Source organism: Crocodylus porosus, unplaced genomic scaffold (assembly GCF_001723895.1).
Source record: "Crocodylus porosus isolate Cpor-Errol unplaced genomic scaffold, CroPor_comp1, whole genome shotgun sequence".
In the NCBI taxonomy this organism is placed as follows: Eukaryota; Metazoa; Chordata; order Crocodylia; family Crocodylidae; genus Crocodylus; species Crocodylus porosus.
Genome location: NW_017728918.1, coordinates 10230101 through 10252259, shown reverse-complemented (window position 1 = coordinate 10252259; position 22159 = coordinate 10230101). Strand labels below are relative to the sequence as shown.

General features: G+C 51.2%; 2 protein-coding genes and 1 long non-coding RNA gene across 3 annotated transcripts in view; 2 read left to right on the top strand and 1 right to left on the bottom strand.

Annotated features, from left to right (window-relative positions):
• Positions 1-6906, top strand: part of CIB4 (calcium and integrin binding family member 4) — a 70330-nt gene extending 63424 nt beyond the window's left edge. Inside the window, exons 5-7 of the mRNA XM_019537252.1 lie at positions 4449-4558; positions 4783-4871; positions 6731-6906. Of these exons, the coding sequence (XP_019392797.1) occupies positions 4449-4558; positions 4783-4871; positions 6731-6752 (221 nt within the window). The 3' untranslated portion in view covers positions 6753-6906. The remainder of the gene's footprint in view (positions 1-4448; positions 4559-4782; positions 4872-6730) is intronic.
• Positions 6907-7756: 850 nt separating this feature from the next.
• The window catches only part of CUNH2orf70 (chromosome unknown C2orf70 homolog), a 36902-nt gene continuing 22499 nt past the window's right edge, over positions 7757-22159 (bottom strand). The window contains exon 4 of the mRNA XM_019537251.1: positions 7757-7907. Coding sequence (XP_019392796.1) covers positions 7763-7907 — 145 coding nt within the window. The 3' untranslated portion in view covers positions 7757-7762. The remainder of the gene's footprint in view (positions 7908-22159) is intronic.
• LOC109311552 overlaps positions 17463-22159 on the top strand; it is a 7879-nt gene continuing 3182 nt past the window's right edge. Inside the window, exons 1-2 of the long non-coding RNA XR_002101536.1 lie at positions 17463-17476; positions 17906-17910. This is a non-coding gene — a long non-coding RNA (uncharacterized LOC109311552). The remainder of the gene's footprint in view (positions 17477-17905; positions 17911-22159) is intronic.

Sequence of the window (22159 nt, the reverse complement as noted above, 5' to 3'; positions counted from 1 at the left end):
AACAGGCTCCCTAGACAAGTTGTAGACTCTCCATCCTGGGAGGTTTTGAAGACCCTGGTGTACAAAGCCTTGTCTGGGATGAGTTGGTTGAGGCTGATACTGCTTTGAGCAGGCAGTTGGACTAGATGTCACCTCCTGAGGTCCCTTCCAACCTGAATTGTCTATGATTCTATGAAGACAAACAGATTTAGTGAATGATAATGCTAACAAAGATTCTCTCTATATTTAAAGACATAGACCACTCCAGGTCCAATCCATTGGCTGTTTATACATGAGGGACTTTATTTTTAATAGGAATCTCATGCATCCTACTTGCAGAACTGAGCCCAGAGTTAGCTTAATTTTGTATCAGTACAGAATTGTAGAGAAATGAGAATTTAAAGTGGTTTTAAAAATGGGCTAAAGACACCAGGGCTTTTCCCTATACATCAATAGGACACTTTTGAAGTTCAGCTACATTGTCCTCATTAGTCTGCTCATCAAACTGGCATAAATATGCATGATCTAGAGTGATGAAAGGATGCATTTAAAAGGGCGGCTGAACGTCAGATGTCAGCGATAGAGAAACAGCCCTAAAGAAACTCCTGAAACTATCTTGGCATTTCCAAAGCAGTTGCTGCACAGAGTGTCTCATGGCCTAGCACGGATTTGCATTTCAAATGGGGGACTGTGCATTACAAACAGGACTGGGGTACTTCAGAGCAATGCATGCTAAAAAGCCACTTGGCAAGGGAGCAAGGGAGCTGCAGAGGTCTACTGGAAAGGAGGTTAAACCACGACAGTCTTCTCCCGGGGCTGGGAGAATGGGCACATGAGCCATCTCCTCTCCTAAGGGGAGGGAGTCAGGCTTCTGCCCTCACCCATCCTCTTATTGTCAGGACAAGCATAGGCACAAGCTGTCAGATCTCATTTGTCCTGGCAGAAGAGAGGGGCTTGTATAGGAATCCAGCAGAATTTGGTGGCACCACTGGTGCCAACCTCAGAGACAATTCAACTAATACCACATGCCGGCCACACATTGCCATGGTATATGTTGCACTTCAAGCTTCTCAAACATTGATTGCTGTTAGTGTTAGCTTGAGTTTATAGTGACAGCTTCAGGCAAAAAACCTTCTCTGACTGTCCCCGACCTGCACAGCTGTGACTAGAAAGCTGTTGAGCAGGGGCCTGGCTAGGAGCTACAGCCGGGAGCTATCCACACCCAACAGGATGTTGTGGGGAGCGAACACTGCATCATGGGATGCTGGAGGACTGAAACTTGGGTGGCTTGTCTCTGGGGAGTGGCCACACATTTGTGGAACATGAGCTGGGTAACATGGAGCACAGATAAACCTGCCCTGGAGTGGTTTGACTGTAAGATGCCTAAAGGTTGCTTAAAACTACTTTGCACATCTTAATGTGTGGATAATCCAGGGGTTAAGAGCTGCCTGAGCCACCTAAAAGTACTGTGTAACACAGCCCTTTCAGGATACTGCTAGGAGTGCTTGGTAGGTATGCGGGGGAAATACATGGATGTACCCCTGATGGCCACGTATACCAGGCTTGCTTCTCAGATGGCATAAATCAGCCAAGCTCTGCTGGCTCTGAGGCCATGCCTGTCTACTCACCTGCTTGGCTAATCTCACAGATTCCCAAAGGAGTCTTCTTTCCCAGCACCCCTGTGACATAGGGAGGGGATGTTTTCTCCACATCACCGATGGGGACCTCAAAACAGGGTAGATTAAGCAAGTCAGCCAAGGTCACACAGGGTAGAGAATGCCACATATGGTAGACTAAGGACAGACAGGGTAGATTAAGCCACTCACCCAAGGTCACACACGGTGGGTGGACAATATCACACAGGATACACTAAGGGCAAACAGGGTAGACTATGCAACTCATCCAAGGACACACTTCCTGTGTTTGGGGCAGGAAGTGAACTGCAGTGGCCCAAGTCCAAGCCTGGTACCTCCTGCAGTACACCCACCACCACCCATTGCATCTGCGGTCTGGGACGGCCCCGTTTCCCCTTTTGGACCTGGCCCTCCCTTCCCCACTCTTTGGACCCCTTTCTTTTCCTTCCCAAAGTAAGGGGGCTTCTTGTCTGGCCCCTCACAATTTTGCAACAGCTGATCTGCAATTTCAGCGGCCTCATGGACTGTTTTGGGGCTCCTGTCCTTGACTAGGGTTTTAATCTCCCTCAGACAGCAGTAATAAAATTGGTCCAGTGCCATGAGATGGAGCAGCTTCTCTCTATTGTCAGCCTTGGCTCCGTCTGCCCATTTAAGGAGTGCATCCCACACCAGGGCCACAAAATCAGCCATTGTCTTCTCGGGTTGTGGGCGAATATTCCAGAACTTTTTCCAGAAATAATCCAGTCCTAACTTGAACCTTGAAGACTCGGCCTTTTTAAAGGCATCATAGTCATCAGCTGCATCCGAGGGCAGGCTGTTCAGGACCACTGCCATGTCACCTTCTACCAGAGCAGCCATGTGCATCATGAACTCCTCCTTGGGCACCTTCTACCATCAGGCTTGCCTTTCGAAGATGCTGAGGAATACGTCAGGATAGTCTCCAACTTGGTAGCGAGAGAAGGCTGGGGAGTTCGGTTTGGGGTGTCCCCCAGGCACTTGTAGAAGGCCCGCCTCTCCCCTGTTGGGCTGCAGATGGAGTACCTCTAGTTTGTGCTTGCGCCTGGCCTCTGCCTCTTGGCACTGGGCCTTTTCATGCTGGGCCTCCCGCTCCATCCTTTTTGCCTCCAGCTCCATCCTTTTCTCCTCCTGCTCCATCTTTTTCAACTCCAGCTCAAACTTGCGCTTGCTTTCTCTTTCCTCAGCTTCTAGCCGCATCTGGTACCTCCAGTGCTCCTCAGTAGGGGGTGATCTCTCAGCAGCTCCCAAACTTGACATGCGGGAATGTGATTCTGGGGAGGACTTGAGTTGACGTGCGTGAAGGTGGCTCTGTGGCTGAATCATTGTTGCACAGGAGTTTAATCAGCTCTTCTTTCTTTAGCCCTTTCTTCACTTGAAGGCCTCTCCCTTTCTTTTAGTTCAGGCACAGTCATTTGGACATACTGGTCCACCATCCTGGCTATCTACACTATCCAGTCAACCCAATGTCAAATTAGAAATTGTTTGCTCAAGGGATTTCAGTGACTCTATTCCTCTTCCCATATTATGCCTCTAATACAGCAGGGTATTTGTATCCCACTCTACCACCACATGTGGCGGGCCAGTAGGGGACGCTCCTGCGTTGAACTCCCCACCTCCCTGCGCCTCACCACCTTCCAGGCTCTGAGCGCCTCCCTGGGGGCACCTCGCGTCCAGCTGACCCCCTTCCTGGAGCACACTTGCTAGCCTGGGGGTAACATAAGCTGCCACCACCCCGAGAAGGGACTCTCTCAGCCCTGTTTTCTTGGGGAAACACAGGCCTACTAGTCCAATGGGTACTCAACCCAGTACAGGCACTTGGGGCACTTCCCCAAGTTGGGGGCAAAAAGGAAAGTCTCCCTTAGTCCGCAGACCTAAGGGGCCTCCTAGGCATAATTTAAACCCACCCCTCAATAAGCCTCCCACACCGGTCACAAAGGAGAACTTTATTGATTACAGGGGTAGGGTGAAAATAGGGTACAAGACTGAGCAATATAGAAATCCCATAGAGCAAAACAGTCTGGCTGAGGAGCCTTTTGATCACGCATCTGAGTTACTGCCAGCTAGATATCTAACCAGATCTTGAGTAGCTTACTCACAAGCATCATCCCAAGGCTGTTGGAGATCCCCTCTGGAGGCAGGCCATTCCCAGCTCCTGAGCTATGGGGGTGAGAGCCAGTTTCAGATGGTCAAGCTCCTCTCTGAGTCCCTCACATGGCTGCTGCCCCTCCTCCTGGGCAGCCTTAACTTATATAGCCCCTGTGACCTTGTTCACCTGGTCCAGTGGAGGCCAGCACCTGTTGGCTATTGGCCAGCCAATTTGAAATACATCACTAGTTGCCGGGCAGACTCTAGCCCACCAGGTAGATGCCCCTCACCCAGGTAGGTGATACCAGTCCCATAGGCAGAGGGAGCAGGAAAGTAGCCAAGGTCAGGTTACCTAAAGAGATAGGGTAAAGGTGTGTCTCCTCTGCTGGGCCCATCCTAATCACATTGTCAGAGATTTTGGGGAGAAACAAAAGTGGCTTCCTGCCACAGGGTGTATCACCCATGATGCACTGGGATTTTTGACTCCTCCAGGGAGCAGAGTATCCCAGGCTCCCCTGGCCATAATGCATTGTAGAGAATTTCTAATCAGCCCTAACATGAAGCTCTACTACTGGCAGCGCTTTGATGCAGGAACCATCCTTCCATTCTCTGTTTGCCCAGCAACAAGCATCGGGGGGGGGGGGGTGGCGCTCAGGGTTACTGCAGAAACAAATACCAAGCCCTCCCAAAGCTAGCTTCATTCCTCCACCTTCCCACATTTCTTCCCCACAGACTTGAATGAGGATGGCTTCATTGACAAGGAAGACCTGCAAAGCATCATCCGACACCTGCTCAACACCGACTACCTGAACAAAGAGGACCTCATCGCCCTGACAACCCGAGTATGTAGCCTCCCGGCCAGCATTTACCCCTTTCCTTCGGGGTCCAGGCTGGTTTTTGCAGGACTGCCCATCCTGAAGATTGTATCAGTGTCTAGAGTTTTTCCCCTTTGGCTTCTGGCCTCATAACACATTTCAAGCAGGGTTACTCATGTCTAGAAATTAAACACAGCTGCTCTAATGCCAGTAGATCTTCCTCCCAAGCTTTTCACTCTTGGGTCTTGCAGATTCTGGGAGAGGCAGACCTGATCCAGGACAACATGCTATCCTTGGCCGAATTTGAGCATGCCATGTCTAAATCCTCCGACTTTATGCAGTAAGAGTGATTTTTATTATTATTCTTTGAGTTGCAAGTGACTTGGGGATGTCTTAGGCTCCCATGGTGCTTCGAGTTGTAGGCAAGAGAACAATGGGAAAGTTCACAACCATGTTTATGATGGATAAATGGGAGGGTTGGAAAAAGACCAAGGCAGTGGTGAAACCAGGTCAGATCCGTCCAGGGAGCTATGGTTTTGGCTTGACACTCTCAGAAAACATCAGTCTCTAAGCCAGGATTTCAGGGGGTCTTAGACCTTGGCCAGCTCTTATTCTGTAACATTTAGGAGGGATTTCTTCCCCTCTGGGAGTACATAATATGCTGAATCTGTGACACTGACTGCTGCAGCCTGGCACTCTAGGGTTTAAGCTGCAAAGAGGCTTTCTAGAGTTAGGATAAAGAAGGGGTGCATCGATTATTAGTACACATGCATACCCAGCCAGAACTGTGCTGGGCATCTTCCAGAGCAGCTAGGAAGAGTCCCTTTGAAGGCTGCATGTGCATATCCCACAAAGCCCTGTTTTATGATGTTTCTGGCACAGCTCCACAGAAGCAGCTGGCCTGCTGCAGCCCCTGCCGGTCACAGCCAGGGAGGTTTCCCCCTGCTAGCTGCCCATCAGGATGATGTTTTGAGGCTCCACCATTCTGCAGCCATGTGCTTCCCTTGATCTAAGGAGTGCTGTCCCCATCTTCAGCCCCTCTCCACACTTGATGGGCCCAGGCTCTTGTGGTACTTCTTCGTGAAGTGATGACAGCATTCTGGTCCTTCAGACCTAATGGAGAGGACCAGAGGGCTGTGTTCAGGGGACTGTGGTATAAACGGGGCAGCCCTGGAGGAGGGGCAGATTACAATATGCACAAGACCATTGCATGTGTCTCACATGCCATGTAGCATTTAAATCCATGCCTCCATACGGAGACCAGTCAGGACCCCGGGGGCCTGGCTCCCAGCCCCTGAGATGCCCAAGCACACCCTTCCAGTGTCACAGGCCCTCTGGGATATCTGTTCCCCTCTTCGGGGAGATGTGAGCACAGGCAGACACACAAGCTCTGCAAGGCCTCGTTCACTCCTTAATTGAATGAACTCAGGGTCGTATGTAGCCGCAGATTATGCAATCAGCCCATATACCTTCTTCCAGCCCTCTGCTTCCTGAGTACTCCCTGAACTCAGGCCAGAGTCTTCAGAGGGGTGCAAGGGCCTACCTGCTCTCCTGTCCCCTGTGCCTGGCTTCTCCTTCCAAACAGGGAGCCTGTCTACAACCAGCTGTTTTACACCCCTTGTCCTTCCATCCCCCCAGTGGGCAGTGAGGGACCCCCTGCTTTCTAACCCTTGGCCCTTTATGTCTAAGGGCTGCCCGGTCAGCCTCATCAGAGACCCCAGGCAGGTGATGCCTTTTGTAGCATATGGACTTCAAAAATGGTTTGTCCTGGGCAGCAGCTGACCCAGTGTCCAGGACAGCTGCTGTGTGAATGGAAGATCACCAAGTCTTAATGACCCTCTGTTGTTAGCTCAGGCTCACACCCCACCCTAGGGAATTGCAATCCAGTACGAAGCTAGGAGGACAATGGTTGGACACAGCTCTGCAGAGAGACAGGCAGAAGAGCATCAGATAGTGCAGAAAGCAGAACAACAGGGCAGGGAGCAGAAAGCAGAGCAGGCAGGGGAAGGGGATCACAGTGGTACTCAAGGAGGGTGCAGGGGTAATATGTGGCCACTGCCTCAAATCATGACCCTGCTTTAAGATGCTGGGAGCATAGATACATCCCCCAACCCTGGTCTCAGGCTGCAGCGCAGCTCCTAGGTCATGCAAGTATGTGGCTTGTGACGTGGCTTCTAACTATCCACCATCCTTCTCCAGTTCCTTTAGGATCCGCTTCTGACCTCAGGGCCCTGGCAGAAGCTGCTTGTAGGGAACAGAGGCCCGCATCTCCAGAGACAAGCCCTTCATTGATCCCATGGCCTGCCGGAGAGGGGCCTGGCAAGCTATTCCTTGTTTACCTTTGTGGTTCAGAATACAGATGGAAGCACCCAGTGTTGCTGTCTCTTGACCTTTGGGTTTGTTGCCATGTATGTCGGCTGTGAGGCTGAGCCAAGCGGGGCTGTGAGATCCCTGACAAGTATGGGAGTGTGTTGTGGGGCAGCCAGTTCCACTGAAACAAGGCAAAATCTCTCCAACATATAGAGGAACGGGGATGTCTGCATCTTACCATGGAATAAAATTAAGGGTGAATTTACTCTGCACAGCCCCAGGCTCTCCCCCACCCAACCCCAGAGTGAAGTTACAGCGTGTTTCTCAATGAATAACTTCACTCTGGATTTGCACAGTTTGCTACATACTGGGGCTATGTAACATGTGTCTGCACCCCTTCTGATGTGGTGCCAAGTCCATTGACTACACAGTTACACATCGTCCTCCCTCAGTTTCCCCTTCTGTGCAATGGACATCATAGCTCTACCCCACCCTGAGGCTATGCATATTAAGGACTGCGAGGTGCCATTATGACAGAAGTCAGATAGGGCTAGGATAAGCTGATTTTGGGCCTCTCTTTTGCACCTCAGTTTGTCATCGTGGGAGACCGGGTGTGGGGTGGATTTGGGTTGTGTTCAGAGTTTGTCTGCAGGATAACAGGAGGCTGTGTGGGGCAGACGGGGCATTGCTCCTGAGACCAGCTGAATTTCTGCAAAATGAACCTCTGTGCTGGCAGGCTGTGGCTTGCATCCATAGCTCCATGCATTCTTCAGGCCAGACACCGCCAGGGTTTCCAGAGAGGGGAGAAAATCCAAGGCCCTGCTGCACTCTCAGGGCTTTATTTCCCACGGTCTCTCCCTCCGGGAATGTAACCTCCTCCAGAAGTCCAGCTGGCACGGAAGGGATACCCCCCCGCATGCCTCAAGCTCTGAATTCGAAGAAGCTATCTCTGAGTTCCCTCTCCTGGCTGGTCACCCGCTTGCCCGAGGGGAAGGTCTGGTAGGTCCGCAGGTTCTCTGGAGACACGCGGAAGAGGTGCCACATGGTCTTGGCATTCAGTGGTGGGCTGGTGAGGAGAACAGGATAGGGTTACAGCAGCCATCCTTGAGCAGAGGGAAGGGGAGGACAGGGCTGGAGGGGTATGGATGGGCTGAGCTGGAGCGTGAGCTGGCATGGCTGGAAACAGTGAATTACCACACACACACAATAGATTTATGGCTTTGTCACTGCAAGTTGCAACAATGCAAACTAAACTACATCGGGAAGTGGTTTATGAGAACTAATTTAAAACCTGCAAATTCTGCGTATGTGTCAAAGTGACACCATTAAGCCACACAAGGGGGAATTTTCATCACTTGTACTTTGTCTCAGCATCATGTGTACAAGTGCCCAGAGAGGTGGAGCTCTACAGGGGTGCCTCTGGGAACAACAAGGTCAGGCGCATGCTAAGGCCTGGGGCTGTGCCCCATGGCCCTTGGCTACATTTGGGGCGATGGGGGGGGGGCAATGAGTGAAATTGTCTGCAGGTCTCTCAGGCCCTATTGTTGCCAATGCTGGCCTGGGGGAGGTACTTTACCACCCAGAATGGTTCCATGTGATTCAATGAGTTTGCCTGGGTAGGGAGGGCTGTGTGAGCATAAGCTGAGATCAAGTCCCTGGCAAAGAACGTGTCAGTCCCCCCTGTTTAGCCACCATCTTAACTCCCTGAGAGGGGCATGCCTCATGCAGTATGTCCCTCTCCCCCCTCAGTCTAGTTTAACAATCACTTTGGATATCCCTGAGCCTCTCTGATGCTGCATCAGGTTAAGCCCTCCATGGAGAGAGGGAGCAAGCCATCCCATGTGGGATCCCGAGGGCTGAGCACCATCACTACCAGTGCACAGGACCCCAGGCCCACACTGATGTGGTGACTCCTGCGTTCCCACCTCACCACACAGCCAAGCATCGACGCATCCCCAATGAACACCAGTGGTCTGCAAAATGACTCCATGGGGCAGGGACAGATCATTCCCGTGAGTGCTAAACCCTGTGGGTCCAGTAAAGTGGTGGCCTGTAGCCTAAAGAGGCATGAGGGAGGAAAGCATCCGCACACCGGCCCTGCCTCAGCCTGGAAGTCACTGAGTGCCCCTCACCCACCACAGGCCTTGAGGGGGAAGAGCCAGGCAGGCAGGGGCTAACACCGAAGTATCCGGCTTCAACAGAGCTAGGCACAGTGAATGGGACCAGCAGGTGCCTCCATGAAGGGGAGCTGCCGCACGCTGCTTGGCTGGAAGCACCAAGGAGATGGAATGTATTCAGCCCCTCTTGCCCAAGAATCCAGCACCAGGCCAGCCCAGCCCCACAGAGGAGCAGGGTTTAGGCACTCCTGACCCCATACAGTGCTCAGGGAGCCCCTGTGCCACCCTCAGGGCTTGGATCCTGCTTGGCAGGACGTGGACTCAAAGCTTAGTCTTTGCACCATCTAGCCACAGGGGGTCTGGGTCCCATTCTTGAATTTCACTGGATGCATCTACATGTGATGCTTTAATGTGCATTAGCTTAAATTAATGTGCATTAAGGGCACGTGTCTACATGTACATGCCCATAATGTGCATTAAAATTCAACTCTTTGTGCAAATTTAGGCACGAATAGTTAAAGTGCATTTACATATGTGTCGATGTGTTAAGGTATATTAACGTTGTATGTGCGGACTGACTTGGGATCAACTTTAGTCCCAAGTCTGTCCCCACACAGCATTAATCCACTTTAATGCCCGCACATGTAGACACCTGCCTAAACCCATTTAATGGGCATTAAGCTAATGCACATTAAATTTAGGCATGTTTATATGCATGTGTAGACATGCCCATTGTGTCTCAAGAGGAGCCACTGCCATGGGACATGTGCCTCTGCCTTGGGGCAGTTAACTGTTTCTGTGAAGACTCCTTTTTTTAGGGCCTTTCCCCCACTTTAGATGTGAAGTTTGCTTCAGGCTGAATCTTCCCAGGAAAGATCCCAGCTGCCAGCTGTGCTTTGCCGCATTTGGGAAACAGAAGAGAAGTAGCTCTGAGGCTTTTCTTTTGGAGCTTTCCTGGAGCAAATTTGGTGTGTGAGGCAAACAGGGCTTGAGGTGAAATTCAGTTCTGTGCTGGGGAGCAGGGAACGGACGAGGCACCAACAAACAGGGCTTGCATAAGGCCTGGAGGTGCCCAGGCCTTGCGCTGGGCCTCTGTAGAGAGGCAAAGTTCCTTCATTGCAAGAGCATTTGCTGGAGCTCATGGGGACACTGGGAGAGCCTCACTTTTCAAGTGGCCTGATCATAAATCGTGATTCCAGGGTTAGAAGGTGCCTCAAGGGTTGTCCTAGCCCAGCTTCCATGCACAAATGCAGGACTTGCTGTTCCTAACCCAGTACAGACACCCACTGTGGATGCATCCCATTGACTGCATCAGAAACAAGAGAGATGGGGGGCAGACACACAATATGTGCTTCTTTAGCTCTATTCAGCGCTGGTGAGCCTTCATCTGGAGCACTGTGTCCAGTTTTGGGTCCCACTGTCCAAGAAGGACAGATTGGAAAGAGCCCAGCAGACAGCAAAACTGATGTCTAGGAAGTAAGACTTATCGGGAAAGGCTGAAAGATCTAGGGTTAGTTAGCCTGGAGATGACCAAGGTGGGTGTGATAACAGTTTTCAAATACCTGGAGGGTGGTAATAGAAAGGATGGACACGGGCTTTTCTCTGTGCCCATAGGGGACAGGATGAGGAGCAATGGCCTCAAGCTTCAGTAGGGGAAATTGAACTTAGTGATTAGGAGGAGCTTTCTGACCAGGATGGTGGTCAAGTATTGGAAGAGGATACCTAGAGAAGTCTTGGGCTCTTTGTCCCTGGACATTTTCAAAGGCAGTTTGGACAGGCACTTTCCTGGGATGGTTTAGGCAACGGCAGTCCTTTCTTGAGCAGGGTGCTGCATTAGATGACCTGGTGAGGTCACGTCAGCCTGACTTTCCTATGATCCTAATGTTTCTGCTTGAGGGTTACACCACTTAGCTGTACCTGGGATGTAGAAAACCCAGTGTCACCACTTGCAGTGTTGAAAATAGAGAGATACTACAAGAAAAGAGCCTTACAAAAGACTCAAGGGCTGGAGAAAGGGCGATCCAGTTGCAGACTCCAGAGCCCAGCCAGCATTACCAAAGGAAGACTGGCAGGCAACTTGGTCTCTGGCTACAATTAGCCTTGCAGGGAGAAGATCCTGACTCACCCATCTCCTCAGGAAGTGCATCACGAGACCAAAGAGCTGAGTGCTGAAGCTGGATATATTTATATTAGCCATAAAGAGCAAACAGTGATTAGCCTTTGGCCCCAAACCCTCACAGGGGCAGCAAGCTGTCTCTGAGCCTCATGCCTCCTCTCTGAGACAGACACGTCATGCCGGAGTCAAGACCCGTGTCTTTGACTCAGTGAAGAGCTGACCAGGTGCCGTGCAAGCGTCAGACAAGAAGATCAAAGGGTTCCTTGGGGCACCCAGGTCTTTGCAGCAATTAGTCTTTTGAGCAAGAGGGAGATGCTCCTGCCTCTTGACGCTAGATGGGTTGTTGGTTGCAACCGTGTTGGTCTAAGCACATAGGCAGACAAGGTCCTTTGTGATATCTTTTATTAGACCAACTAAATAGTTGACACTAGATGGCACCCACGCCCCTCTCTTTGCATCTCGTTAGTGCCGGGAGCCTGTAGCCTGCAAGGACTGAAGCTCCCATCCAAACTGAAAGCACTGTCTACAGACTGGTTTGCACACAGTTCAAACAACCTCTCCAAACTGGTTGCTAATCCCTTTGGTCTGTTGTTTAAGAAATCTTTTGAGACCGCAGTGCCTGGCAGCTGAAGGGTGCTCAGATCAGGTATTGCTGTCCATTGAAGAATACCCTGAGATCACTAGGTTAGTTCTGTAAGGGATCATCAACTCAGAAAAGCAGATGCAAATGCTGGGTTTTGTGTGTAGTGTTGGATTATTTAACACATAGGGTTAGTATAGGGTTTATCCCATCTATAATGGATGGGACAGAAGTTGTGTTTATTGCACACATGAAACTGTAAGCGTTGCCAGCAGGTTGAGGGCAGTGATTCTTCCCCTCTATTCAGCACTGGGGCGGCCACATCTGGGGTCCTGTGTCCAGTTGTGGGCACCCAGTACAGAAGGGATGTGGACACATTGGAGAGAGTCCAACGGAGGGCAATGAACGGAGGGTTGTGAGCCTGGGGGACAGGACTGGTGAGGAGAGGCTGAGAGAACTGGGCTGATTGAGTCTGGAGAAGACAAGACTGAGGGGGATTGAATAGCCGCCTTCAGCTCCCTGCAGGGGGGCTGCAAAGAGGATGGAGCTGGGCTGGTCTCAGTGGGGGCAGATGACAGGACAAGGAGCAATGGGCTCCAGCTGCAGCAAGGGAAGTTGAGGTTGGATATTAGGAAAAACTTTCTCACTAGGAGGGTAGTAAAGCACTGGAACAGATTACCCAGAGAAGTGGTGGAGTCTCCATCCTTGGAGGTTTTGAAGCCCCGGGTAGACAAAGCCTTGACTGGAACGATGTAGTTGGGGCTGGCCCTGCTTTCGAGCAGGGGATTGGACTAGATGTGACCTCCTGAGCTCCCTTCAAACCTCATTTTTTCTGATTCTATAACTCTGTCTTTCTCCGCTTAGGTGCTACAAAACATTAGTTAGCTTTGTAAGCAAGCCATCCTTTTTACACAGAAGTCCTGCATCTCTCAGTGCTGAGGTGGGATGGTGAATAAGGTAAGATCACACAGGGAGCACTGCTGAGATTCAAAGAGCAAAAGCTGGATTCACTTATGTAACAGTGAATAGTGTTTGAATGAAGGATCCTACAGGGGGAAAAAAAGCACATGGTTGTAATGATGTGTTCACTTGCACTACGGGCTGAACATGGTCCGTGCCACAGTAAACAAAGGGCACAACACCGGCACTCGAGCTGCACGGGCACCTGTTTGTTGATGTGTGGGTTCCACAAGTCCTGAGAGCAATCATGTAATTAAAGACTCTTCTGTAATGCATATGCACAAGGGGACAAAGATACAACTGCCTCGACAACCGTCCTGGGCACGAAGCACTTGGCATTGCAGTTTTAAAATTTGAATTTGAATGCAATTATTTATAGCTGCTCCTATCTTTGAAGTTGTATCCACATAGCAGAAGCAGTTCTTCAGTAGCAGGGATAGCCATGCAACTGAACTTACCCCGCTTCTCCGTAGGGCAGACGGTCTTGTCACCGGAGTAGATGTAGTGTGAAAGACACCTTCAGGGGTGTAGGTTGTAGCTGTGCTGGTCTAAGGGCATAGGCAGATGAGGTTCTTTGGGTAAATCCGGTATCTTGTATTAGACCAACTACACCTTCAGCATTAGAGAAAGAACCTCATTCTTTCGCATGTGGCCCTAAGGTTTTGTTTGTATTCACAAGTGGAGCTTCCCTCCCAGGACCATACAGCAAACAGCAAAGCCCCAAAGCATGGAGAGTACTCATGGCATGTCTAAGCTACTCCTAGATCGTCCTTCACCAATGCTTATCCAAACTTTTCTTGGACACCTCCAGTGAAGGAGACTCCATCTGTTCTGCTCTAGCAGTGAAGAAGGTATTCCTGATGCAGGTGAGACCCTCACATTTCAAAGGCATGCCAAGAGGAGATGCTGAGTGCTTCTGGGCCATTATTATATTTTTCTAAGACCATCCCAGAAGCCTGAGCAGAGCTAAGCCCCAGGTTTGGAGGGATCTCCTTGTGGTTGATTGCAAGCGTGGATGTTCAGAATTGTTCAGCAAGCGGCGTGCACATGGGAGTGAGCCAGAGCTGTGGGCTGGAGGGAGACGGAGCTCTGCCTGCACGGGGAGTGTAGCAGGGCACTAGGGTGCCTGCTACTGGCAACAGGAATATGGGCTCAGCTGCCACTCACCAGAGCGGCACAGGTGGGGGCTGCTAAGACAACCGGTTGGGTCAGCTGACCAGAAGGGGGCAGGGCCTGGCCTTTATAAACAGCGAGGCTGAGGCCAGAGTCAGTTCCCCTCTGGCAGTCCAGGAAGTGGGAGCTCTGTGGGCATAGTAAGGAAGCCGGATGGCATGATGATACGGGATGGAGAGAGCCCTGACAGGGATATGGACGAAGGATAGCCAGGTTGGCTTAGGGTTTATGTTATAGCCAAGGGGCTTTGTGTTTTCTGTTTTGGTTGTGATATTATGCTGGAGGACCGGGTGAGGCTGTAGGGGTAGAGGAGGCCTTATGGGAGCTTCCCAGTGATGGGGGGGGTCCTAGTGCTGGAGAGGGTGCTGCGTGTCCTGGCCCCAGTGTGGGTGAGATCGGGAGGAGCCCAGTGGGCGTAGGACCTGGAAAGAGGGTCTGGGGGCCAGGTCAGGCTGAAGCTGCCTGAGCCCTGATTACGGGAGTGCGGGGCACAGGCCCCGGTTGGGGGCGCAGGCAGGCAATTGGGCAGAGCCCAGTACAGTAAGACACTGTACCAAGGAGGGCAAGGAGGCAGCCTCCCATTAATGATATTTACCAGCAAGACATGGCAGGTGAGATAGAGGGTGCGTTTAAGCTGGATTTGGCATGGTAGGTAGGGGTGCTAGGGGAGGTCACGGCACCCCTAGAAGTCTGCCTGCTATGGAGGCTTGGAAAAGGCAAGCTAGGAAACTGCTGGCCTCCCTCAGGCAAACATATGCAGCGTGGACAAAAGTGCTGCCCCGGGGACAACTTTCTGTCCAAAGATAAAGAACCCCAAAGCACCCTGCGCTCTGGCCAAGAGGGATGACCATCAAGAAGGGTGTTTGTGCCTGAAAGCTTCCAAAGAACAATTTTCCGAGTATTTAGGTGGTCTAATAAAAGATACCACATCTACCCACAGAACCTTGTCTGCATAAAGAAAAACCTCACTTTGCCCCGCAGGGCAATACAGGGGCTAATCTGTGAAAGTCTGTAGGGTGCCTGAATTTGCCAGCACCATGGAAAAATTTATACCTAGCAACATGGGTGGATGTAGGAATTTGAATAGCGGGGAGCAGATGTTGTGGTGCATCGTCACATAGAGCATAATGTGTATTTTCTTCCAGTTAAAGAGAAACTAGAAGCTTTACTAATATACTAAAGACCTAGTGCTACTTTATTCAATTTATGATCAAAGCACAAACAAATTTAACTGTATCAGGATGGTCATGAATCTGCTAGTTTTTAGATTCAGTTTTTTTTAAAAAAAGAAACAAGGTAAAAAATGGTCCGTATAGTCAAAAGAGATTGTGTCATTAGTCCTGTAGTCATCAGTTAGGTGTACATCTCTTATTCATATTCATAAAACAAAATCTAGCCCTCTTGAGCATCTCAGACAGTGAGCACCTCCCATACATCACCATCAGTCATTACTACACCTGACCACACCTGAGTTAAGCTTTTCAGCTAAAGCTACAAAAAGTCTGCAGGGCTGTTAAATAGGAGAGAGACATGCCCAGGCACAGCAACAGAGAGCAGACATGCAGGAGATCTTGCAGAGTGAAGCCTTAAGACCACTAAAAAGGAGGGAGGATGGTTAACACCTATGAAATGAAGAGACATTAGCGGGAATGAGGGAGATGACAATGAGCCATGAAATCAGTCACTTCCCTCAGCACTGCCTTAATAAAACTGCTGCACCCAGGCAGTCGGTTTTAACTTTTGTGTGGAGCAGGAATCAAAGGCCGGGGGTGCAACTGCAGCACTACAGCCCCTGGATCTGCCCCGGCCTTACCAACAAGGCAGCTGGGTTTCAAGCGCCTCTAGCATGGCTGAAGTCCAGGCACTTGGAGGACTGGGCAGCATCAGCTCTCTCAGCCAGGAGGCTGCCTCAGTGAACTGGGAAAGGTAATTACAGTTGGGGGGGGCGGTATGATGCCTCCAGAGCAGCTTGTTCATTAGTAATGCCGGGGGGAGCCTCAGCAAAGCAAACATAAAGAGCTCCATGGGCCGGGAGCTTTTGATGACCTACATTATGAGCATCTACATTGCATGTATTATTGAGCAGCATTCAACACTGATGGTACGCAGGGGAATCACTCCCCCATGCGTGCACATATGCGCACGCACACACATGCACATATGCGTGGACACAGATCTGGGAATGAAAAAAAAAAAACTAGGGAAGTTTGCAGCATGACTAGGCTAGGAAACCAGCCCTGGGCACCCTTAAAATCCCTCCTGCCCTCTGGGAGTCTTTGCCAGGTGAGGGGCAGGCCTGAGCAGCCCGGCCATAGGAGCAGTGCCTTGTGGCAGGGTGTAGGATGGTGCTCCCCAACCCCGGGGAGCTTCTGTCCAAGCCCCGCAGGCAATATGTACGGGTCTGGGGTGGGAGGGAGCAGTGGGGTCTGTTTCCAGGGTGCTGATGATGCTACAGAAGCAGCATCTGCCTTCATTTTGCAGACAGCCTGGGGCAGGTAAGACTTCCCTTCCCTGCCCCTGCCTACAGCGCTCAGACACCCCCTCCATGAACTTTCTGCACCCCCGAGAAGGGCCACCTCTCTTCTAACTATAGGGCTGCAGAGTCTCAAAGCTTTGGACAAACTTTTAACGGAGACTCGTAATTGCCCCAGGAGGCAGATAGTCCATTCCACATGATCAGATTACTTTGCTGGCTTCTGCCTCAGTTCCCATCCATGCAATGGGTGTGACAGCACTATCCCACTGCACAGAGGGGTTTAGGAAATCACCACCTGCAAAGTGAGAAGACCCCATGCTAATGGGGGCCATACGAGTATCAGAGAAAGAGAGGGAGAAGCAGAGGTTGGAAAGACACTGCTGAAGACGCATGGAAAAGAGCAGAGCCCAGTCACTGGCAGCAAAGCGAGTAGCAGCAGAGGCTCCGTCCGGATCAGCTTCCAAAGGTGTCGTGGCCCCAGAGCTCAAAGGATGCTTTGCCTGGGGACCGCAGAGAGCAGGATGAACAGCAAAGGGCTCCCAATGGCTGGGGTCGGATCCTGCTCTCCCTGCTGCCCCCGGGGCTCGTTCAGCCCCTGTCTGGAGTACTGCAGCACGACAGGGCTTCCTTTCCCAGAAGTGGGGAATACCGAGCACCCCACTGGGGTGGGGGGACAGCTGGCCCAATGCCTGCTGCATTGCATGCTGACACCAGTCCCCGATCGGGCCCTGCTGCACTAACGCTGGGGAGAAGACCCACAGAATAAGCTATAAAACAGGCGCTTCAAAGATGGCCTCACACTCCCATTTGAGGAGCCTGGAGCAAGCCATAAGCATCCCACAATCCACCCCCTCTCCCTGAGCAGGGAGGGCAGTGCAGTCCCTATTTTGCCAATGGGGAAACTAGGACAGAGATGGGGAAGCTTACCCAAAGTCCCACAGCAACCGGGGAGCACCGAGCCTGGATCTCCAGGCTGGCCACCCTATGCATGCCCCAGTCATAAGGCCAACCTTTCCCGCAGTGTGTCTACAAAGCTCAGCCCTAAAAGGCTTCCAGCTGCCAGCTCACTGAGTGCATTGACTCAGGTGTCTGGGTTGTAGCCGTATTGGTCTAGAGGAAAAGGCAATCAGGACAAATAGCAGAGATGATATTTTTTATTAAACCAACAAGATTTTTGCAATGAAAGAATTTTTTTTTTTTTTGCAAAAATCTTGTTAGTCTAATACAAGATATCATCTCTCCTACGAGTCCTGATTACCTTTTGATGATCTTCAGGTTGAAGTAGGGGCACCTGAGGGGAAACCAATCGCTGCCTCTCTGCAGCTTCAGGACAGAGCGGAGTTACTGCGAGTCTTTTCTTGGTAGTACGCATAGCGCTTGGTGAGTATTGGACGTTGTTTGGCAGAAGCAAAAAAGTGGGAGAAGCGCACTTTGTATTTCTTGAAATACTAGGAAAATGGTCTGAAATACTTATACAGGATGCCACTGAGTAAGGGCAAATACCATATTTTCTAGCATACCTCACATGCCTTGTTTTTAGGAAGGCCAGAGGAAGAAAATAAAGGTTTTCCCAGAGTTATGGCCACATAGAGTGGGGATAGAGCCAAATCTTCATCTCCCTCCCCTTCCTTTACCTGCTCAGGCAAAGTTTTAGCCCTTTTGCAGCTGAATTGAGAGCTGGTCTTGGCCCAGCCAAAAGCTGAAACTGCAGCTGCTGCTGAAGGCTGGACTCCATGGGCAGATCTTTCTTGCCTAATGCAGGGGGGGGCTGGACCTGACGATCCACTTGTATGATCAGGGGGCAGCAGGGCAGGCCCTACGAGGAGAGGCGACGGGACCTGAACCTGTTCAGCCTCCACAAGAGAAGGCTGAGGGGGATCTAGTGGCCTGTTACAAACTAGTCGGGGGGGGCCAGCAGGCATTGGGGGAGTCCCTGTTCCCCCGAGCACCGCCAGGAGTGACCAGGAATAACGGTCACAAGCTGGCAGACGGGAGGTTTAGGCTAGATATCAGGAGGCGCAACTTCACGGTCAGGGCGGCTAGGGTCTGGGACAAACTTCCAAGAGAAGTGGTGCTGGCCCCTACCCTGGGGGTGTTTAAGAGGAGGCTGGATGAACACCTTGCTGGGGTCGTTTGACCCCAGTACTCTTTCCTGCCACGGCAGGGGGTCGGACTAGATGATCTGCTCAGGTCCCTTCTGACCCTAGAAACTATTAAACTATCTTCCAAGGTCCCTTCCAGCCCCTTACAATGTATGAATCTATGAAACTGGGGTTTTGAAAAGAGCTGCAGTCTGCAGGGCTGGGAAATAGGAGGTGAGAGACCAGATGCAGCCAATAGGCAGCAACATTGCTGAAGAAAGGATAATTTGTTTTAAAAAAGAAAGAGGGTCATTAACACCTCAAGTGAAGAGCAATTAGCAGGAATCAAGTAGATGATAATGAGCTATGAAGGGAGCTGCTCCTTTAAAACTAGTCGGCTAGAAATGGCACTGCTGTTATTCTGGGCAGAAAAATCAGCTTCGTTGTAAAGACCCACGCCCTTATTATGGGAGGTGAATTTTTTAGGGAAAGATAGGAGTGGTGTGCGAGTAATTCAGGAACCATCGGAATTGGACCTGAACTTTTGTGGGGATTTGGTGAAAAGCAACAAGAAGTTGAACACTTCAAGCTGGCACCCGACCCGAAACAAAACCACTGTGCTCCGTTTTGGGTTGTTTACTTCTCTGCTCTTTAGTTCAGGGCCCTGTTTTCGGCATGGCAGCACAATACACAGGTACAAAGCTGTATTTCAAAAATCCCAGCAGAATGAAGCAATTTGGCTTCAGGCAGGGCTGGACATGGCCTCTTGTGACCTTCTCAGAAGCAAGGCAGGGAAATGTGGTCTAGACAAAACTACTGTAAGGTAGCAACTGGTTGGGAAACTGCTCAGAAAGTAGCTAGCGCTGGGTCAAAGCCAAAGGGTGTCTCAATGGCTTTTTGCTGGGGTCTGCGCCATTCGGATGATGTGAGAGGCAGGGATATCTTTTATACGTATCACCCTAAAAAAATCCTTGCCTCTCACATAATTGCTGGACCATCACAGCTACAGCATCACTCTTATACTACCTAACAGAGCAAGCATGTATTACATTTGCACATGGTACCAAGCTTAGAAGGGTTGCAGACACTTTGGGGGACAGCATTGAAGGACAAAAGGATCTTGAAACACTGGAGAAATGGGCTGAGATATACAGGATGCCACTGTATAAAGACAGAGGCACTGCAGAAGGAACACCCAGCTGCCCAAACACAAGTGGGCCTGACATGTTGCTCTGCACTGGGGAGGCCTCGCCTGGAGATCTGAGACCAGTTTTGGGCCCCACACTTCAAGAACAAAGGGTCCAGAGGACAGCAACAGAAATGATGGGAGGTCTAAGCAGCAGGGGCAGTGGAGGAGGATTGACAGAACTGGGTTTATTTAGTTTAGAGAAAAGAAGGCCGAGGAGACCCATGATAGCTGTCTTCCACTATGCAAGGAGGATATGTGGTTCTCCATGGCTTCAGGGGACAGGATGAAAGGCAATGGTTTGACTTGCAGCTTACAAGGTTTAGGTCGGATACTGGGAAGTGCTTCCCAATGGCAAGGACAGTGAGAAAGGGGCTAAGGAGGCTGTGAAATCCAACACTGGAGGACTTTGGATCAAGGTCCAGCAGGTAGGATTAGGTATAAGGTGTAATTGGATTAGGTATACGGTGAGGTATTAGGTCCTGTTCTGAGCCAGGGGCTGGCCTAGATGACCCCGTGAGGTCCCTTCTAGCTATATCTCTTGTCATTCCAGGATCCCGGTATTTCCATGATGAAATATTTGAACATTAGCGAAATTCCCCAGACTTTTTAAAAAAAAAATTCCATGATTTGGTCAATTCCATCTCTATTTTCTTTTTATTTTTTTTTGGCAAATGTCTTCCTTTTGACCCTCTCTGTCAATGAATTTAAGAATATTGACCTCCCTTTCCCACCCTTTGTTCCCCAAGCCTGTGGATAACAGATGGAGGAAGGCTGGGCACAGAAGCACAGGTGACCTGTGCAAAGGGGCAGGCACCAGACGCAGGAGCAATAGCCAGACGCTCCAGGCTCCCAGCCCAGTGCTGCGTCGCTCTCCTGGTGCTACCTGCTGTATCTCCTTCCAGTCAGAGCATGAGGAAATGCAGGTTCCTATTGCCTGGGCCCAACAGATCCTGCAGTGGGAACAGACTGCACGAGCCCAGGGCTGGAAGGGACCTGCAGGGTTGTCCAGTCCCACCCAACCCCAGACAGACGCTACCCAGACTCGGCCAGGAGCCTCCAGGGACAGACGCTCCACCGCTCCCCCTGGGAAGCTGGTTCCACCATCCGTCCTGCTGTTCTCACAGTCAGGAGCATTTCCCTGAGGTCGCACCTGAATCTGCTGGGCCTTGCACCTTGCCCGGTTTTTAAAAGCAGGATTGAACCCTTTTGGGAGCTGCTGGCTCCCTGGATGGGCAGCGGAGGGTGATGGACAGGGGCGAGGAGGGTTTCCACCTGCGGGTTAGGGCCCTTGGAAGCTGGGGCTCCTCTCGTCTCCCCTGGCTTGGACCAGGATGCTCCAATGGGCAGTGTTGCTGCTGCACCGGAGCACAGAGGGGAGGGGGGCTGCCCTCCTTGAAGATCACTCCTCCTGCCCCCCATGGCGTGTTGTTTCCCCTATAGGCAGGAAACCAAGTCCCCTACCAGCCCCAGCCTTGCAGACCTGCTATTCAGGCCAGCCTGTTCCTGGCTGTGATGGTAAGCACAGCAGCTTGAATCACAGGCCAGGTGACAGCATTTGAACCGCAAAGCCTGAGCCAGGTCGCTCTTGTGTCAGGGCTTTGCTGATGGTTGCGGGGGTCACAAAGGGACTGGCCTACCCCAGGGAGCCTGGGTGCATGACGGCGTCTCTCTGCCTACCAAGCACTCCCCGTGGATTTTCTGCTCTGCTTTCTGCCCCCCTACCCTGTGTTCCCTGCCAGATCTGCTGCTCTGCTTTCTCCTCCCAGCTCTATGCTCCCTGCCTTGAAGTGCAGGGCAAGCTCTCTGGAAGCAGGCCCAGCACCCTTATCAATTATAATTCATTGGCTAACATGGAGGGAGGGCAGCACAAGGGGATGTTTCAGCCCTGATGGGAGCAAGGGCCCAGACTGAAACCTCAGGTCCCCTCTGAGCCAGGGCAGGTGCCACCCCACAGAGCCACACGCCCCTGGCCAGCTCTCATCCTCCTGGCCTCACTGATGGGCTTGACCATCACATCAGGCTAGGATGGCCTAGAAAAGGGTCTGGTTCTGGAGCTGCTCAGCTCGGGCCTTTGGGAAGTTTGTGTTTACTGAGGCCGAGGAGAGCCATGCCTGTAAGCAGGCAAGGCGGCAGAGGCATGGCTCGCTTTTAATGGAATAATGCAGCACTCAGCTCTTCTCTGATGCTTCACATTGTTAGGGCTCAAAGGCCTTTACAAAGTTCATCGCCCCATTTTACAGCTTGGCACACTGAGGCCCAGAGAAGGCATTCCTAGTGTCTGAGCCAGCAACAAGAGCAGCACCCAGGGGGTGAGGGGAGAAGAATACAGGATGCCTGGTGGAGTGGAGACAGGAACGACACAAGAGCTGAAAGCTGGGAGTTAAGAGCCTTGAAGGAAGAAATAGCTCTTGGGGAAATGGGGAGACGGAGCAGGGCCATTTGTGCAGTGGTGCATGGAGGGAAAGCAAAGCCAATGCCAAAGGACCTCAGAAGAGAGTTTCATAGTTTCTAGGGTCGGAAGGGACCTGAGCAGATCATCGAGTCTGACCCCCTGCCATGGCAGGAAAGAGTACTGGGGTCAAACGACCCCAGCAATATGTTCATCTAACCTCCTCTTAAACACCCC